We start from the raw sequence: 13,558 nt of genomic DNA on the forward strand, positions 1-13,558 counted from the left end.
TCCATGTGACCCTTATCCAGAGTTGCAAGGATGGCTTACCGCTCATCTCCGGTCCTCGATGCGAGTCGAGGATGATATCATCGTCATACGGCAGATATAGACTTCATGATATCACCGTGGCCGGGATTAACGCACAAGGGTCCATGGATCGCGCGAACACCAAGTTCGAAGCTAATGGATGGGAATTCCGCGCCTGTGAACCGACCTATTGAATGAGAGAAAGGCGCATTGTCCAGAGGCAAATCCGTACTTTCCTCCCTTCTGATGTGAGACAGAATTCTCAAATAGGCTCCATCCGGCCATGTCATGATGCAAATGATGGAGTCGAGGCTCTGTACCAAGGAGATTTTGACAGGCCGCGCGTCGGCAGGGCTGGATTTCATCATATCGTTGCACCCAGCAGATCTGGAAGGGTATGCCGAGTGCCGACCTGAGGGAGGCTATAAGAATAGCTCCTGGTAAGTCATGTCAGACTGAGTATCCGCAAAACTCTCAGCAATCGATCTGTACGCATTGTACATCACACACTTACTTTGCGTCCTCCCACAATACTCGAGACCATGCGCATTTTCTCAGCCTTGAACGGCCTGCTCCTTGCGGGAGCTGCTTTGGCTCAGAACTCGTCATCAAGCTGCTCGCTTCAGTCTTCCGATTCCCAGGTCGTTGAATACGGCTATGCGCTTTCGTACTTCCTCGACCGGTTCTATTCGTCAGTCCCTGTCAATCAAACATTCCTGAACAGTGCCCTGAACAGCTCTACCTCCGAATACTATGCCAATTTCCAAGGCATCCTGAGACAGAACCGTCTGGGCGTGCGTGCTGTGCAACAACTCGGCGCAAAGATTTCTGGCTGGACCCCTCAGAACTGCAGCTTCACCTTCCCGAATGCTACTGACGGCGAGTCCTTCGTGAGCAACGCCCTCGAGTTGGAGAGCACAGTCGCCGGGGCGTACATTGCTTTGGCTGGTTACACACAGGCTCCTGAGGCCTCATTCCTCTGGGCCCGTCTGGCTGCTGAGCATACTGCACACGCCTACTATATTGCCGGCCACCAAGCCTCTGTCCTTTTCCCTTCGAACAGCTCTTCACTGGTCCCTGCCTTCAGCCCCGGCTACGTTCTGTCCAACGGAACTGGACACGGACGCCTTGGTCAGTACTTCCAAGGTTGCATTACTGTGCCTTCGACTCCGTGCGGCCAGACCCTGTTCATTGGTCCTCTTACTGCCACCCTCGGTGCGAACGTATCGGCAAGCGCAGCTGCTTCAAGCTCTGCCTCTCTGTCTGCCTCCGCAACTCCGTCGCCGAGCTGGGCGAAGAGAGCCTGGTAAGGCTGTGTGCCGTGATATAGGGCTTTGGATAATGAGGTCATATTTGTGATGGGCAAATGGTGACCCACAGCTGTTGTTGAAATGACTTCCGGTATCAAGTTAGGGGGAACGGCGATGCTTGAGATGAATTCTGTAATAATTCCTTCATATCCGATTGTGGACTAATGTAATTTGACAATCTAATAACGCGCAATGTGTGACCGGGCGTAAAATATTGCCGTGCATATTATCTCGAGGTGCAGAAATGGGGTTGTGACAATCTCACGCATTGGTGTAGGATTAAAACATCACACAATCTTTCACTTCCAATGAACGCTTTGGAAGCTTTAAAAGCTAGGGCCTGGCCACAATGCCTACCGACAACTAGGTGGCGCTGAGTAGCTGCTCGTGCAAATTCTTCATGACGTAGTCTTGTCGGACCGCATCAAAAGGTTATACCCGGCAGATGGGTGGTTGTCGTTTATGCTTCCGGTCCCACTAACTTCAGGAGGTGGAAATCTCCAAGATGTTGTCCGGCACTGATAACTCCAAGTAGACCAGAAATCTAAGTAAGAGACAGACCGCCATCTGCGGTAGGTTTGCTTCCAGCAACGATTTTAATCTCTTGCACCGCTGAATGGGGCAGAATCGAGCTTGCCAAGGACGTTTGAAATCTATTCAAGGGAGGCTTTGCGGTTTAGCCTGGCCGAATCAGGGCAAGATACCTTTCTAAGCTTTCTCCAAGTACATTGATGAACGGCCACTGAGTGTTCTTCCGAAAGAGGCGAGCCCAAAGCTTAATAACAGCGAGCCCGAGGCTGGAGGGATCCTGACTAGGGAACGCTTCTCCTTCATCCAGATCCATCGATTCATATGCTTCTTGCACAATACAGCGCGTCCAATGCAAAATCCGACTTTCATTTTCTAAAAGACATTATGATTAGCATGAGTGCTTTTGTTGTTGGTCGAGTTGTACTATAGAGGGAATAGTCCGTACCACTCAAAGCTTGGTTGCTGCCGGTTTCAGCCAGAGACATAAGCCATTTACTAAGAAGAACCGCACACTCTAGACTGGCAAGAGAATGGCGGACGCTCCAGAAAAATGCTTGACTGCGTGCAACATGGTCGATACCCAAACGTACGGGTATGCTCAATGCGTGTGCTGAATATATCAGGGCAGGAGTCAGTCTATAGCTTCTCCCTGGTCGCGGTGATCTGTGCATCGCGGTAGCAATGCGGTATGGGTCTCGCGTCTCCAGCTGACGATGCGGGCCAAGATTGAGAGACAAGCGGACATAGGCCAATCCTAAAAGCGAGCTGGATGTGAACGGGATGGGACCGTTTTCATTATGCGGGTCAAGACTTGATTCTGGGGCTTGTTGCCACACAGAAGTCCAGGACCTGAGAGCCCTCCTGGTAGAATGAATTAGCGACTAATGATCCCGAGTTCAAGGTAATTGCTTTCAATGAACACTTTACTCCAAGAAATTACTTACTCCAGTTTGTTCAGCTCCTCTGTCGGGAGGGAAAATGACTGGTCCCCATTCGGTATGGAGAGTTCGCTCACCAGATGGATTCGTTGAAGGAGGCCATGAAGTAAGATATAGTTCCCCAGCGGTGCAGGAATTGGGTCCAAAAGAACTGGAGCCCGTGAGGGTTGCAACAATAGTGCCAAGGCATCCTGGAAAAATAGTTGCTGAGAACCTACCTCCTTTTGGGCTATCTCCCAGTCGTGGGCTGTGGCAGCTTTCCATTCCTTTGTGGAGCATGGGAGGCGTAGATGGACTTCACTGCTTCGGAGCACCGGGTAAATGTTGTATGATATGCTATGAACGTGAACAAAGCAAAAGGAGATGAAGCGGGTGCGTCTTATAGATTCCTCTTCAGCCCATTCGTGCCACTGCAGGGGAGCATGTCGCGGGGCAACAGTAATATTTTCCAACAATCCGAATTCTCGTAAACACCGCACAAGCAATGTCTGCAGCCCGAATGCTTCTTGAACAAGTTCAGCCTTTTCCCACGTTGAGTATCCCATCAAGACTAGTAGTGTACGGATGTTCTCAATCCGTCTCCATGCATCCATCCCCGCAGCAAATTCTGAAGGTGAAAGCGACGGGTCTTGGTTAGAGCGTTGAGATGAGTCCCGAATGCTATTCAGTGGTATTTGGATGATGGCATTGTAGGGTGGGGGGCTCGACTCTTTCGAGAGCCTGTATAATACAATCGCTTTGGCTGCATAAAAGAGCCTTTCCGCATTGCGATGCTCGAACCGATACTGGGCGCCTATTGTCATGAAGGCTAGAATGAGCTCCGGAGCTCGTTCATTAATCCGCAAAGTCGGCACATGTATGAAAGGGAGGTGAGTATGGAAGCCAGAAAAGTAGGAGGTCAGATATCTCGTCAGCGTGTGCCGCGAAGGTAGGACAAAATCCGGGATAAGATAACGAAATTCATCCAGGGAGGCCGCAAGACGCTGCCTGTGCTCTTCAGTAACTTTCAACGGCGACTGGCTTTTAGCAAGCTGAGGGGGTTCTGGAAATGTGTTAGAACAACCGTCCGACCACGAGCCTTTGTCCTATAAGCATACCATAATCGGAAACAGATGCAAAACTCTGGTCTCCAGGAGGCACGGACGGGAGCCACGACCGGAAGGGTGAGTCAGCCCGTGACCTGTCCGTCTGACGGGGACGTGACGATGATTCATGCTGCTCCCCGGCATTTCTGCTGAATTCAGGGGGTTCGGTTGAGACAGGGTTGTGAATCTGAGGGATATCCCCAAAGGCTGGAACCCACTCCGATGGGAGACCAATTGAGTCCAGAAAATGCGTGAAATCCTGGAAATGATTCAGCTCCTCGTGTAGATATGGCATTGGCTGGGCTAATGATTGGTTAGCCATGGCTCCTCTGGGATGGATGAATAGCTTTTTACCTGGTGCTGCTTGGGCATGCCGATAATTCCCCGGAAGAAGCAGCTGAGCGGCCTCCAAAATCTCTGCATCATGGCCAACTGCGCTATTATGGGCACCCAAGCCACCCGTGCTACTACCTCCCGTGTCCAAAACATGATTCCGGTCCTGCTCTATGTATGGCCCACGCTGTGGCCCTGTCCATTGTTCCACATTTGGAGGCACCGAGAGAGACACATCTGGCCGTGACGTCGGCTGGTTGTTATAATGGGGTTGGACTGTAGCAGGCTCTGAGGCTCTGGGTCGATTGGCATGATCTAGGGCTTCGTTATCTGGCTGGGAGTTGGGCGAAACTAAACCACTGCTCTGGTGCGCAATGGTTGTGTGTCGCTTCAGCAGATCGCGTCGTGTGAATGCCGACCCACAGAAGCAGATATATGGTTTTTCCTTTGTGTCTGAGGTGCAAGAGGCTTTAGCATGGACGTCCTGCAGCAAAGAGAGCTTAAAGAGCTTGAAATGACACAGATGGTGGACTTACGTGTGCGGACATGACGCTCCAAGTGTTCTGTTCTTCTGAAACTTCGCCCGCAATGAACGCAGACCCGAGTTTTTGCTCCAGCGTTTGAGCGACGAGAGCCCCGGGCAGGCTGAGAGGAAGGCTGTGGCAGCATCAAGACATTTGGAGGCCAATCAATGACAATAGGGTGATAAGGAAGTCGCGATCTCTCCAATTGGAGAAGCCAGGCAGTGCAGAGGGGACTAGTCGTAGCGATTGGGCTTTTTTGGAGGATGGCGAGGAAGGCCGCCAACGAAAAGGAAACGAGCGACTCCAACTTGCAAACTAACCGTCGTTGCCGAACCGTGTGCCCCAACGCCACTTTGGGAAGGAACCCCACTTGGCGATAAGGACCCTGTCTCCAACCCCCATCGCTTTCGTTAGCACGACCTACGGAGTATAGCACGAGGGTACTATTATATAGTATGGCATCATCGTGATACTCCCGGCCCAGCTATCGTGGTTCCCTTCTTTACCCGCGATTGATTGAGTTCGTTCCGATCCCGCTCCCTTTTGCCCCGCGGATATGACGCACAATTATACCTTTCCGGGAGTTGCCGTCGTCACGGGTGCCGGTGGCACAGGTAGATACTAGATAGCCATTCCACCACGAGGCGAACTGAAACACCAAAATCTGACCACGTCCCAGGCATCGGTGCAGCGACCGCCAAAGGCTTTGCTTCCGCAGGATGTGAGAGAATCGCCATTACAGACCTCAACCTTTCCTCCTTAGATCAAACACGGGACGCCATCCTTGCTTCCCATCCTCAAGCTCGCTTGATCGTCAAGGCGGGCGATATATCTGATGAAAGCTTCGTCGAATCCTTTATTAATGAGGTGACTGGTGCGTTTGGACGACTAGATTATGCAGTCAATTGTGCCGGAATCCTAGGGGACAAATTGCGAACGACTGAGACGTCGACCGCGATTTTTGACCATATTAACAATGTTAATTATCGGGGTTCTTGGCTCTGCTCTAGAGCAGAGCTCAGACAAATGCTGAAGCAAGATCCGTTACCGGGTCATGATTCGAATCGTGCTCCGCAGCGAGGAGCTATAGTCAACGTTGCGAGTCAGCTCGGAATCGTCGGACAACCTAGAGCTCGTAAGTTTGTGTTTTGCGCTCTACCTACTTCTTGGGCCAACGCTCTCTGCAATCGAGCTAACTGGGTACTATTTCTAGCTGCGTATTGTGGCTCCAAGGCTGCTGTGATTGCAATGACTCGCTCCGACGCAATTGACTACTCAGCAGATGGCATCAGAGTGAACTGTGTCTGCCCTGGGGTTATTGAGACGCCAATGACAACGCACAGCGAGGAAGTCCGCGAGCGTCTTCGACCCGCGGTAGAAATTGCCCCCATGAAGAGAATGGGGAAGCCGGAAGAGGTGGCCGATACCATCCTCTTCTTGTGCTCGACTTTTGCATCATTTGTGCAGGGTCATGCGCTTGTTGTGGATGGAGGGTATGTTATCAATTAAACTGCAGAAGATAATAATTATGATGATGATGATGATAAAGAGACGATAATCACATAAGTCATTTCCACAATTGAGGCCGAATATAAGATAACACGGGTGTCTACCAGGGGCTTAGTAGAAATTAGGACTACAAGATGCGATCTTTGATACTTCGAGATGTAAAACACGTGACAGATACAGATCAAGGCAGTGGACACAAAAGTTAGGCAAACAGATGTCCATGGAATGTGTACAGAATTCTTACGACCAGGAAGCCCCCCCACAAGACACAGCGTCTTCTATAATCAGTACTATTGAATCTATCTCTAGAATGTGTTCTATAACCGACCCGCTCCGTCTTTCCAATCATAGTTCGCCTCCCACGCATATCCGGCTTTAAGCACTTTCGACTCTTGCCACAACCCACCAACGATCTGCATACCGACCGGGAGTTTAACCTCAACATTGTCCTTAGCCGGTGCAAAGCCAACCGGAATGGACATCGCCGGATGCCCCGTAACATCAAAGATGGCTGTGTTGATTGTAAGACCCATGCTAGGCTTCAGAGATTCAATGGGTAGGCCTCGCGCGCCATGTTTGGGTGCAACAACAGGAGTGGTCGGCATAACAACAACGTCGCACTTCTGGAAGATCTCCTCGTACAGGTCTCGGAGCCTCCGACCGATATTAACGGTTTTACCGTACAAGTCCGGGAAGCGTGAGGTAAGATAGAGACCGTTGATGATGACGTTTTTGGTGGATGGGAAGGCTCGTTGGAAGCCCTCTTTTGTCCATGGGAGTCTCTCGCGCTCCATTTCGGTCATGTAGAGCCCTCGTCTCCCATGGGCTTGTCCAAGTAGTGTTAATGAACCTGAAACGCGCGACTGGATGGTCCAGATGGCAGGCCCGTGGTAATGATCTGGGAGTGATATCTCCTCGACTGTTGCACCAAGCTCGGCGAACTTTTGCGCAGCTGCCATGACTGAGTCTTTAACTGCCGGGTCCACAGAGGTATGCTCGAAACCTTCTTTAAGGACTGCTACTCTGAAGCCATCAAGTCTTGTGGAAGATGTTTGGAGCGATTTGGCAAAGGAGGTAGACCCGTGTTTGGGACTGCCTAGGCATCTATCGTCTATCCCGTCGTAGCCGGCGATAGCGTCCAAGCAGGACGCAATATCGATAACTTTTCGAGCAAGCGGCCCCGTGTGGTCATCAATAGCATCTCCGCTGGCAATACCAGTGAAGGGCACCAAGCCATAAGTGGGCTTTAGCCCGACACCTAAGAGCAAATATGATTAGCCATGTTTTCAAAAACAGCTATCAGCGATGCCACATACAGCCACATAATGCAGAAGGCACCCGGATACTCCCACCCTGATCTCCACCAAGTGTGATGTCAACCAGACCCGCCGCGACCAAGGCAGCGCCTCCTGAGGTGCTTCCTCCGGCCGAGTACCCAGTTGAGAAAGGGTTCTCTACCGTACCCTGCGCACTTGTGAAAGACGCGGTGGAATGGCAGTAGTTCTCGCAAGTCGAAGTACCGTGAATATCAGCCCCAGCATCGAGAACACGAGTGACAACCGTTGCATCTGTGATTGGTGTCCAGGAGGGAATGATATCGCTTCCAAGCAATTGTGGCACACCTGCGACAGCAATGCAGTCCTTCACGCTGATTGTTTTCCCCGCCAACAGTCCCCCCTCCGGGTTTCCCTTGATAAGGAATTTATGAGCCCAGGCTTGTCCGAAGACCTGATCTTCCGATGATGGACGACGGACATCTTGTCGGGGGTATCGATCTAGATCGGGGACGGGTTGGTAGTCGGGGAGATTCGCAACAGTTTCCGCGCAGTCATGGACGGCGGCTAGAAGGGTATGGTAGTCTTCTTCGTCTTCCGGGTCGACAGAGAGTCCCAGATTATGCAGAAGAGATCCAGCATCCTCCCTCGTGACCGGGTTGTCCCTGCAGATGATCTGTCAGGCTGCAATGCACGGAGCAAGGCGGGGTTTAAACGGACGATGGTAGTTAACACATACGGGGAGATCGAAGTGAACAAAACCGACATGATGATCAGGTAGAAGTGTGAGTTGGATAGAGCTCAGCAGTCCGACCGAGCAGCGATTCCCGAGAACATGAAAAAGGACAAATGCCTTGTCCTCTGTGAAGAAAAGGCCGGCCATGTCGGCGACGCCAAGCCTTATCTCCAGCAGTTGGAGTCTCTCGCTCGACTCCAACTGGTTAAGGGGTGCAAAAGCTTATCACTGGCCGCCGGTTCCGACTGCTCGGCCGCCATTGGGCTTTCTTGCTGTTAGACTCCTCCACTTTCAATTCAAATGCATTGATAACTAACGAGATTCCTTGAATCACTGGCCTTATCACATTACTCACTTACTCCAAATACTGTCTAATCGCACAATCGATAATGCACGATGCCGTTCGACTCCAACTGATATACTCCAACTTGGCCCTCCATCGGAGATAATTCTCCGCCTTCTTATCAGCTCCTTCCTTCAACCTTACCGGGCCTGTCACTGTAGGGACAGGGATGACTCGCATGCAGACGCACATCTTATCACTATTGATATTGACTCCTTGCAGAATTTCAACGCACAGGGATCGCATGATAAAAATGTAAGGGACCCCGCTCGGGAGGGTGTCCCATTCTCCCACAACCATCGCGTCCATCATGTCGTACTTCGACGAGTCCAAAGACATCAAGGTCGCCCCAGTCCAGGACCCCAGTGAAGACATCGGAATAGCCAACTCTTCGGAGCTGAAGACGAGCGATGAAAGCCATGAAGTCTTCAAACGAGGTGACGGTCAAGTCGACTTCCGCACCGTCAGCTGGATCCGTGCCTCAGCGATCTTTCTGAAGAGTAGGCCACACCAAACTCCTCAGATATACAATCCACTAACGATTGTCTTCCAGTGCTATTCGCAACTGGAATTCTCTCCATCCCATCGGTCATGTATGATCTGGGGGCCTTTCCTGGAGCAGTCAATCTGGTAGGGTGGTGCGTGATCAACGCCTACGGGGCCATCATCCTTGGCCGATTCCGTACTCTCTACCCACAATGCCACTCCGTGGCCGACATGGCCCAACTCACAGGAGGCCCCATTCTCCGGGAGCTGGTCGGCTTCATGTTCATCGTGACATATGTGATCACCGCCGCATCAGGGATCATTGGCGTTTCGGCCGCATTCAACGCCCTATCCCTCCACCCCCTATGCACAGTGTGGTTTGCATTCATCTCGACCATCATCATCGCGGGATTTGCTAGCGTACGCAAATTCTCCCACATCGGCTGGCTCACTTGGGTCGGCTTTGCCAGCATCCTAGCCGCCGTGCTCATCGTCGTGTATGTCCCCTTCCCCCCTCCACCACCATCCAGACTAACAACCCCAGAATCGGCGTAACAACTCGCTCTCGCCCATCAATAGCCCCCCAAACGGGGCCCTACGACCTCGGCTACCGGGCAATCGGCAACCCAACCTTCGCAGCAGGGATAACCGCCTCAGCAACAATCTTCGTCTCCAGCGCCGCCACCTCAGCCTTCCTCCCCGTAATCTCCGAAATGCGCAAACCAAAAGACTACCCGAAAGCCGTCTATCTCTGCATGACCTTCGTAACAGCTTCCTACCTCGCCTTCTCCCTAGTCATCTACCGGTGGTGCGGACAATGGATCGCGTCCCCGGCACTCGGCAGCGCCGGCCCAACCCTCAAACGGGTGGCCTACGGCATTGCCCTCCCCGGTCTGATCGTCAGCGGCTCTCTCTACGTGCACGTTGCCGCAAAATACCTCTTCGTCCGAATTCTCCGCCACTCTCAACACCTCCAAGCCAACACCTTCATTCACTGGGGTACATGGCTGGGATGTACGATCGGATTAGCCGCGATCTCGTTTATCTTGGCATGTGCGATCCCGATCTTCACATATGTGCTAGCCCTGGTAGGTAGTTTGGGATTCGCACCGTTGGCGTTATGTCTGCCTGGTTGTTTGTGGGTGTATAGTCATGGACATTATTGGAGAGGGGGGTTGGTCAAGCAGGTGGTGTATCTGCTGCATGTTGGGTTGATTGTGTTGGGAGTGTTCCTGACGGTGGGGGGAACTTATGGAGTCATTGTACAGATTATGGATGCGTATAAGAGTGGGGAGATTGATGGGGTGTTTTCATGTGCAGATAATAGTGGTTCGACCTGAGGTTAGCTTGTTTGTTTCCATAGCTTGTTTTTAATATTTGTTGGGATTAGGTAAAATTGGCTGGGTATGTTGGTTTACGTCTTTTCTTTGATATAGATGTGAATGTGAATGTGGATAAATGACATAGAACCATATCTCAATGCTATGACTAAAGGTCATTAATCACAGATTCGGAGATAGAAAAGAAGCGTCGTCATACTTGTACTGAAAACGCATCTCCAAAAGCAAGATAGCAATAATAAACATAATTCGAAGGTAAGCGCAACCTAAGAGAGAAAGAAAAAAAGAAAGAGATGTAGAAACAAAGAAACCAACACAAAACCTCCCTTCCTTCCACACTCACTCATCATGAAATTCATTTATCAGCAAGAAACCTCCACCCCCCGAATCTCCTCCTCCTGCACATCCGGAACTTGACAGCTCCCGTTGTTCTCACCATCCACGACGTCAATAAGTCGCCTGCAGGCCGTATCATCAAAGACCCGCACAGAGCAATTTGACCACGCGCCCATCGTGACAATGTAGCCCAAGGCACCGCCGTTGAGAATCGTATCGTGGCATATAACAGACCCGTTGCCGGAAAAAGATGTTGTTTCGCCCGTGCATTGTTGGTTTTGGTAGAGAGAGATTTGCCAGCGGGTGGTGGTGGTTGGGGAAGTTTGTTGTGCTTGGGGGTGAGGACGGGCGTGGATGGGGACAGGGTGGAGGAGGCCGGAGATGGTTGTTAAGGTGGGGAGGAGTAGTAGTTTCATTGTGTAGATGAGTTGTTTGATGGAGCTGGGTTGTTGCTGTTTGAGAATGGTTGGTAAATGGACAAAATGGAATCGTATGTCTGTATTTCTAGTCTTCAGTGTGAGTGAGTAGATCCGTTGTTATGGGCTCGGTGCAAAGACGGCGTGAGGAGAATGGGAAGTGTTGATAGGGAAAGAGCGATGGCAAATGTAGCTGGTTGAATCATGGTGGGAGTAAATTACTAACTTGCGCGATTTAGATGGTGCCTGTGACAAACCTTAAGCAAGGGAGTTCCCCGGTTGTCGACTGACCAGTCTCTGGAACCTCATCTGATGAAGGGACTGACAAAATGCATGTGCCATGATGTCAGATCCATCGCGACTCTCGTGGGTGATACGAAAAAGGAAATATCTCATCAGCTTGTCTCTCGCTAAGCAAGCTCTGCTAACCGTCCGAGGCTAGATCTGGAGATACTGCATGATATCCTGATCCAGATTGTCCATCGTTTTGACGATCATGCTTTGATTCTCCGGTGAGTTAAGCGGGTCAAGCACCTCTGGACTGAGGCTCACGTCAGGAGACAAGAAAGCTTCTGTAATGGCTAGTTGCCCGGTAGGTCCAAGATTATGGAAATCCACAACTTCGGAGTATCTAGTATGAAAGTCAATCGAGAACCAGAGCGATGACTATAAAGGCACCCACATCATGATTTTCCACTCATCGATCGAATGTGCCACTTCACTGAATGTCCAATCGAACTGATGCTCCGCCACTGGTTCATCAGTTGGATCGTGATACACTCCCAGGTACGGGTGCTCCAGTGCTTGCGCAGCAGAAAGTCGCTTCTCTGGATCAAAAATGAGCATCTTTCCGAGAAGATCGATGGCTGTAGAGGTAGATTGATTAGTGTTCTATCTCAGCATTCGCATTGGTTTGTCAAAAGATTCTAGTTACCATCGCTATCAGAGCCCGGGAACAGAGATTTCCAAGGAGGTGGCTGGCGGCTCGGCAGTGACTTGACAAGATCCAGAGTCTAGAGAATCAATGAGCTTAAGGGAAAGCACGTAGAGCTTCAACTCTTACCGTCTTGGTGCAAATTCTCTCAACAACTTCATCGGGTGGATTCCCGAGGGCTTCGGTGATCAAAAAGAACTGATGGATGTGATCTTTTCCAGGGAACAAAGGCTTTCCGCGGAGCATCTCTGCAGCGATACAACCCGCACTCCAGATATCCACCTCCATTCCGTATTTTTGCCAGGTTAGCATAATCTCCGGTGCTCGGTAGTACCTGGTGGAGACGTATCCCGTCATCTGGGGCTCCTGCAGTCGAGCGAGACCAAAATCACAGATCTTCAGGTCACAGTTTTCGTTAACCAAAATATTGCTCGGCTTGAGATCACGGTGGATGACGCCTGCCGAGTGGATATATTTCAAACCTCGCTGCGACCGTTAGAGTCGGAGCGAAAATTGATTTTAACGGGCTTACCAGAAGCTGGTACGTGAAATACTGAACAAATTTGCCATCCAGAGGAGTTGCAGTGAGGAGGCGGTTCAAATCCGTCCCCAAAAGGTCCGTCACCATATATCTGAGTCCGAGTATTAGTATTCTGCGGCAAGCCCACGGTATCCGGCGATTGGTGTCGTACATACACGTCCTCTAGTGGAGAGATGAAAATGTCACTGAGACCGATTAGCTGTTACACATTAGCAATGCAATCGCGACACGTGGCATGCGTAGACGGACATTCTCATGACGCAGATGCTTCAACAGCTTGACTTCTCGGTAAGTGCGCTTGGCGATCGTGGAGTTGGAAAACGGCTTCATCATCTTCTTGATTGCTACTGGCTGGCGTGTGATCATGTCATAGGCAGAGCTGGTGTTCCCAGATTGGTCCGTCAGCCAAAATTCCCCAGGTCAGCAACTATCAGAAAGAGAGGGGTCATACCAAACAAGCCCAAAGGCCCCAAGTCCAACAGGCTGGATATCGGCATATCTGACCAAGTCTTAGCTACAGGGTCACATAAAAGATCGAAGCCATGACTTGCCTGTTGGTGGTCTCGAAGGTGGTCCCCAGGATCTGCGAGCGAACGAATTCTGCCATGGTGGTTGGCTGAGGGAGAAGGAGGTGGAGCAGAGGATGAATGAACAGAGGATATCGTCAGTCGGCGGGGGAATCAGTGGCGCGTGCAGAGAAGATATATGAATTGCAGTCGTGGTATGACAGCTGGCCCAAGAGAGGGGAGTTGCATCATGAACGGCCGCTAGTGTTAAGGGAGTGAATGATCGGAGGAAATCCTGTCGGGGTCAGGGAAGAGGCAGGAAGCCGGAAGAGTCCCACGGCGGTGGTGCCTGGGCAGTGCCTGGATGAGGCTGCGGCCTACGATTGGCGGGTTGTTGG

At 51.1% G+C, this 13,558-nt stretch overlaps 7 protein-coding genes across 7 annotated transcripts; 3 read left to right on the forward strand and 4 right to left on the reverse strand.

The window, feature by feature from the left end:
- Nucleotides 1-228: 228 nt before the first annotated feature.
- On the forward strand, nt 229-1,779 carry BO94DRAFT_8994 (uncharacterized protein). The gene has a single exon (XM_025617733.1). It carries the CDS (start codon nt 561-563, stop codon nt 1,326-1,328), a length of 768 nt encoding a protein of 255 aa, XP_025473172.1. The 5' UTR covers nt 229-560; the 3' UTR covers nt 1,329-1,779.
- BO94DRAFT_8957 (C2H2 type zinc finger domain protein) lies at nt 1,667-5,324 on the reverse strand. Its single transcript, XM_025617729.1, has 6 exons — nt 4,752-5,324; nt 4,237-4,668; nt 3,895-4,185; nt 2,804-3,839; nt 2,305-2,720; nt 1,667-2,231 (listed from the first exon to the last, which is right to left on the reverse strand). The coding sequence occupies exons 1-6, from the start codon at nt 4,882-4,884 to the stop codon at nt 2,005-2,007; spliced, it is 2,535 nt and encodes an 844-aa protein (XP_025473173.1). The 5' UTR covers nt 4,885-5,324; the 3' UTR covers nt 1,667-2,004.
- Nucleotides 5,091-6,304, forward strand: BO94DRAFT_8988 (SDR family NAD(P)-dependent oxidoreductase). Its single transcript, XM_025617732.1, has 3 exons — nt 5,091-5,353; nt 5,419-5,874; nt 5,953-6,304. Exons 1-3 carry the CDS (start codon nt 5,296-5,298, stop codon nt 6,246-6,248), a joined length of 810 nt encoding a protein of 269 aa, XP_025473174.1. The 5' UTR covers nt 5,091-5,295; the 3' UTR covers nt 6,249-6,304.
- A 256-nt stretch (nt 6,305-6,560) lies between these two features.
- On the reverse strand, nt 6,561-8,378 carry BO94DRAFT_505648 (putative amidase). Its single transcript, XM_025609551.1, has 3 exons — nt 8,262-8,378; nt 7,565-8,187; nt 6,561-7,506 (listed from the first exon to the last, which is right to left on the reverse strand). Exons 1-3 carry the CDS (start codon nt 8,288-8,290, stop codon nt 6,566-6,568), a joined length of 1,593 nt encoding a protein of 530 aa, XP_025473175.1. The 5' UTR covers nt 8,291-8,378; the 3' UTR covers nt 6,561-6,565.
- Nucleotides 8,379-8,547: 169 nt separating this feature from the next.
- BO94DRAFT_9053 (putative neutral amino acid permease) lies at nt 8,548-10,608 on the forward strand. The gene is made up of 3 exons (XM_025617736.1): nt 8,548-9,101; nt 9,155-9,584; nt 9,632-10,608. The coding sequence occupies exons 1-3, from the start codon at nt 8,912-8,914 to the stop codon at nt 10,425-10,427; spliced, it is 1,416 nt and encodes a 471-aa protein (XP_025473176.1). The 5' UTR covers nt 8,548-8,911; the 3' UTR covers nt 10,428-10,608.
- Nucleotides 10,609-11,660, reverse strand: BO94DRAFT_9135 (uncharacterized protein). Its single transcript, XM_025617740.1, has one exon. It carries the CDS (start codon nt 11,177-11,179, stop codon nt 10,790-10,792), a length of 390 nt encoding a protein of 129 aa, XP_025473177.1. The 5' UTR covers nt 11,180-11,660; the 3' UTR covers nt 10,609-10,789.
- Nucleotides 11,618-13,261, reverse strand: mpkC (mitogen-activated protein kinase mpkC; the record flags this gene model as incomplete). The annotated part of the gene is made up of 9 exons (XM_025613571.1): nt 11,618-11,810; nt 11,862-12,045; nt 12,114-12,192; nt 12,243-12,599; nt 12,646-12,745; nt 12,810-12,853; nt 12,904-13,033; nt 13,106-13,153; nt 13,206-13,261. 9 exons carry the CDS (start codon nt 13,259-13,261, stop codon nt 11,618-11,620), a joined length of 1,191 nt encoding a protein of 396 aa, XP_025473178.1.
- Between the last annotated feature and the right edge of the window lie 297 nt (nt 13,262-13,558).

Source organism: Aspergillus sclerotioniger (assembly GCF_003184525.1).
Source record: "Aspergillus sclerotioniger CBS 115572 chromosome Unknown BO94scaffold_1, whole genome shotgun sequence".
In the NCBI taxonomy this organism is placed as follows: domain Eukaryota; kingdom Fungi; phylum Ascomycota; class Eurotiomycetes; order Eurotiales; family Aspergillaceae; genus Aspergillus; species Aspergillus sclerotioniger.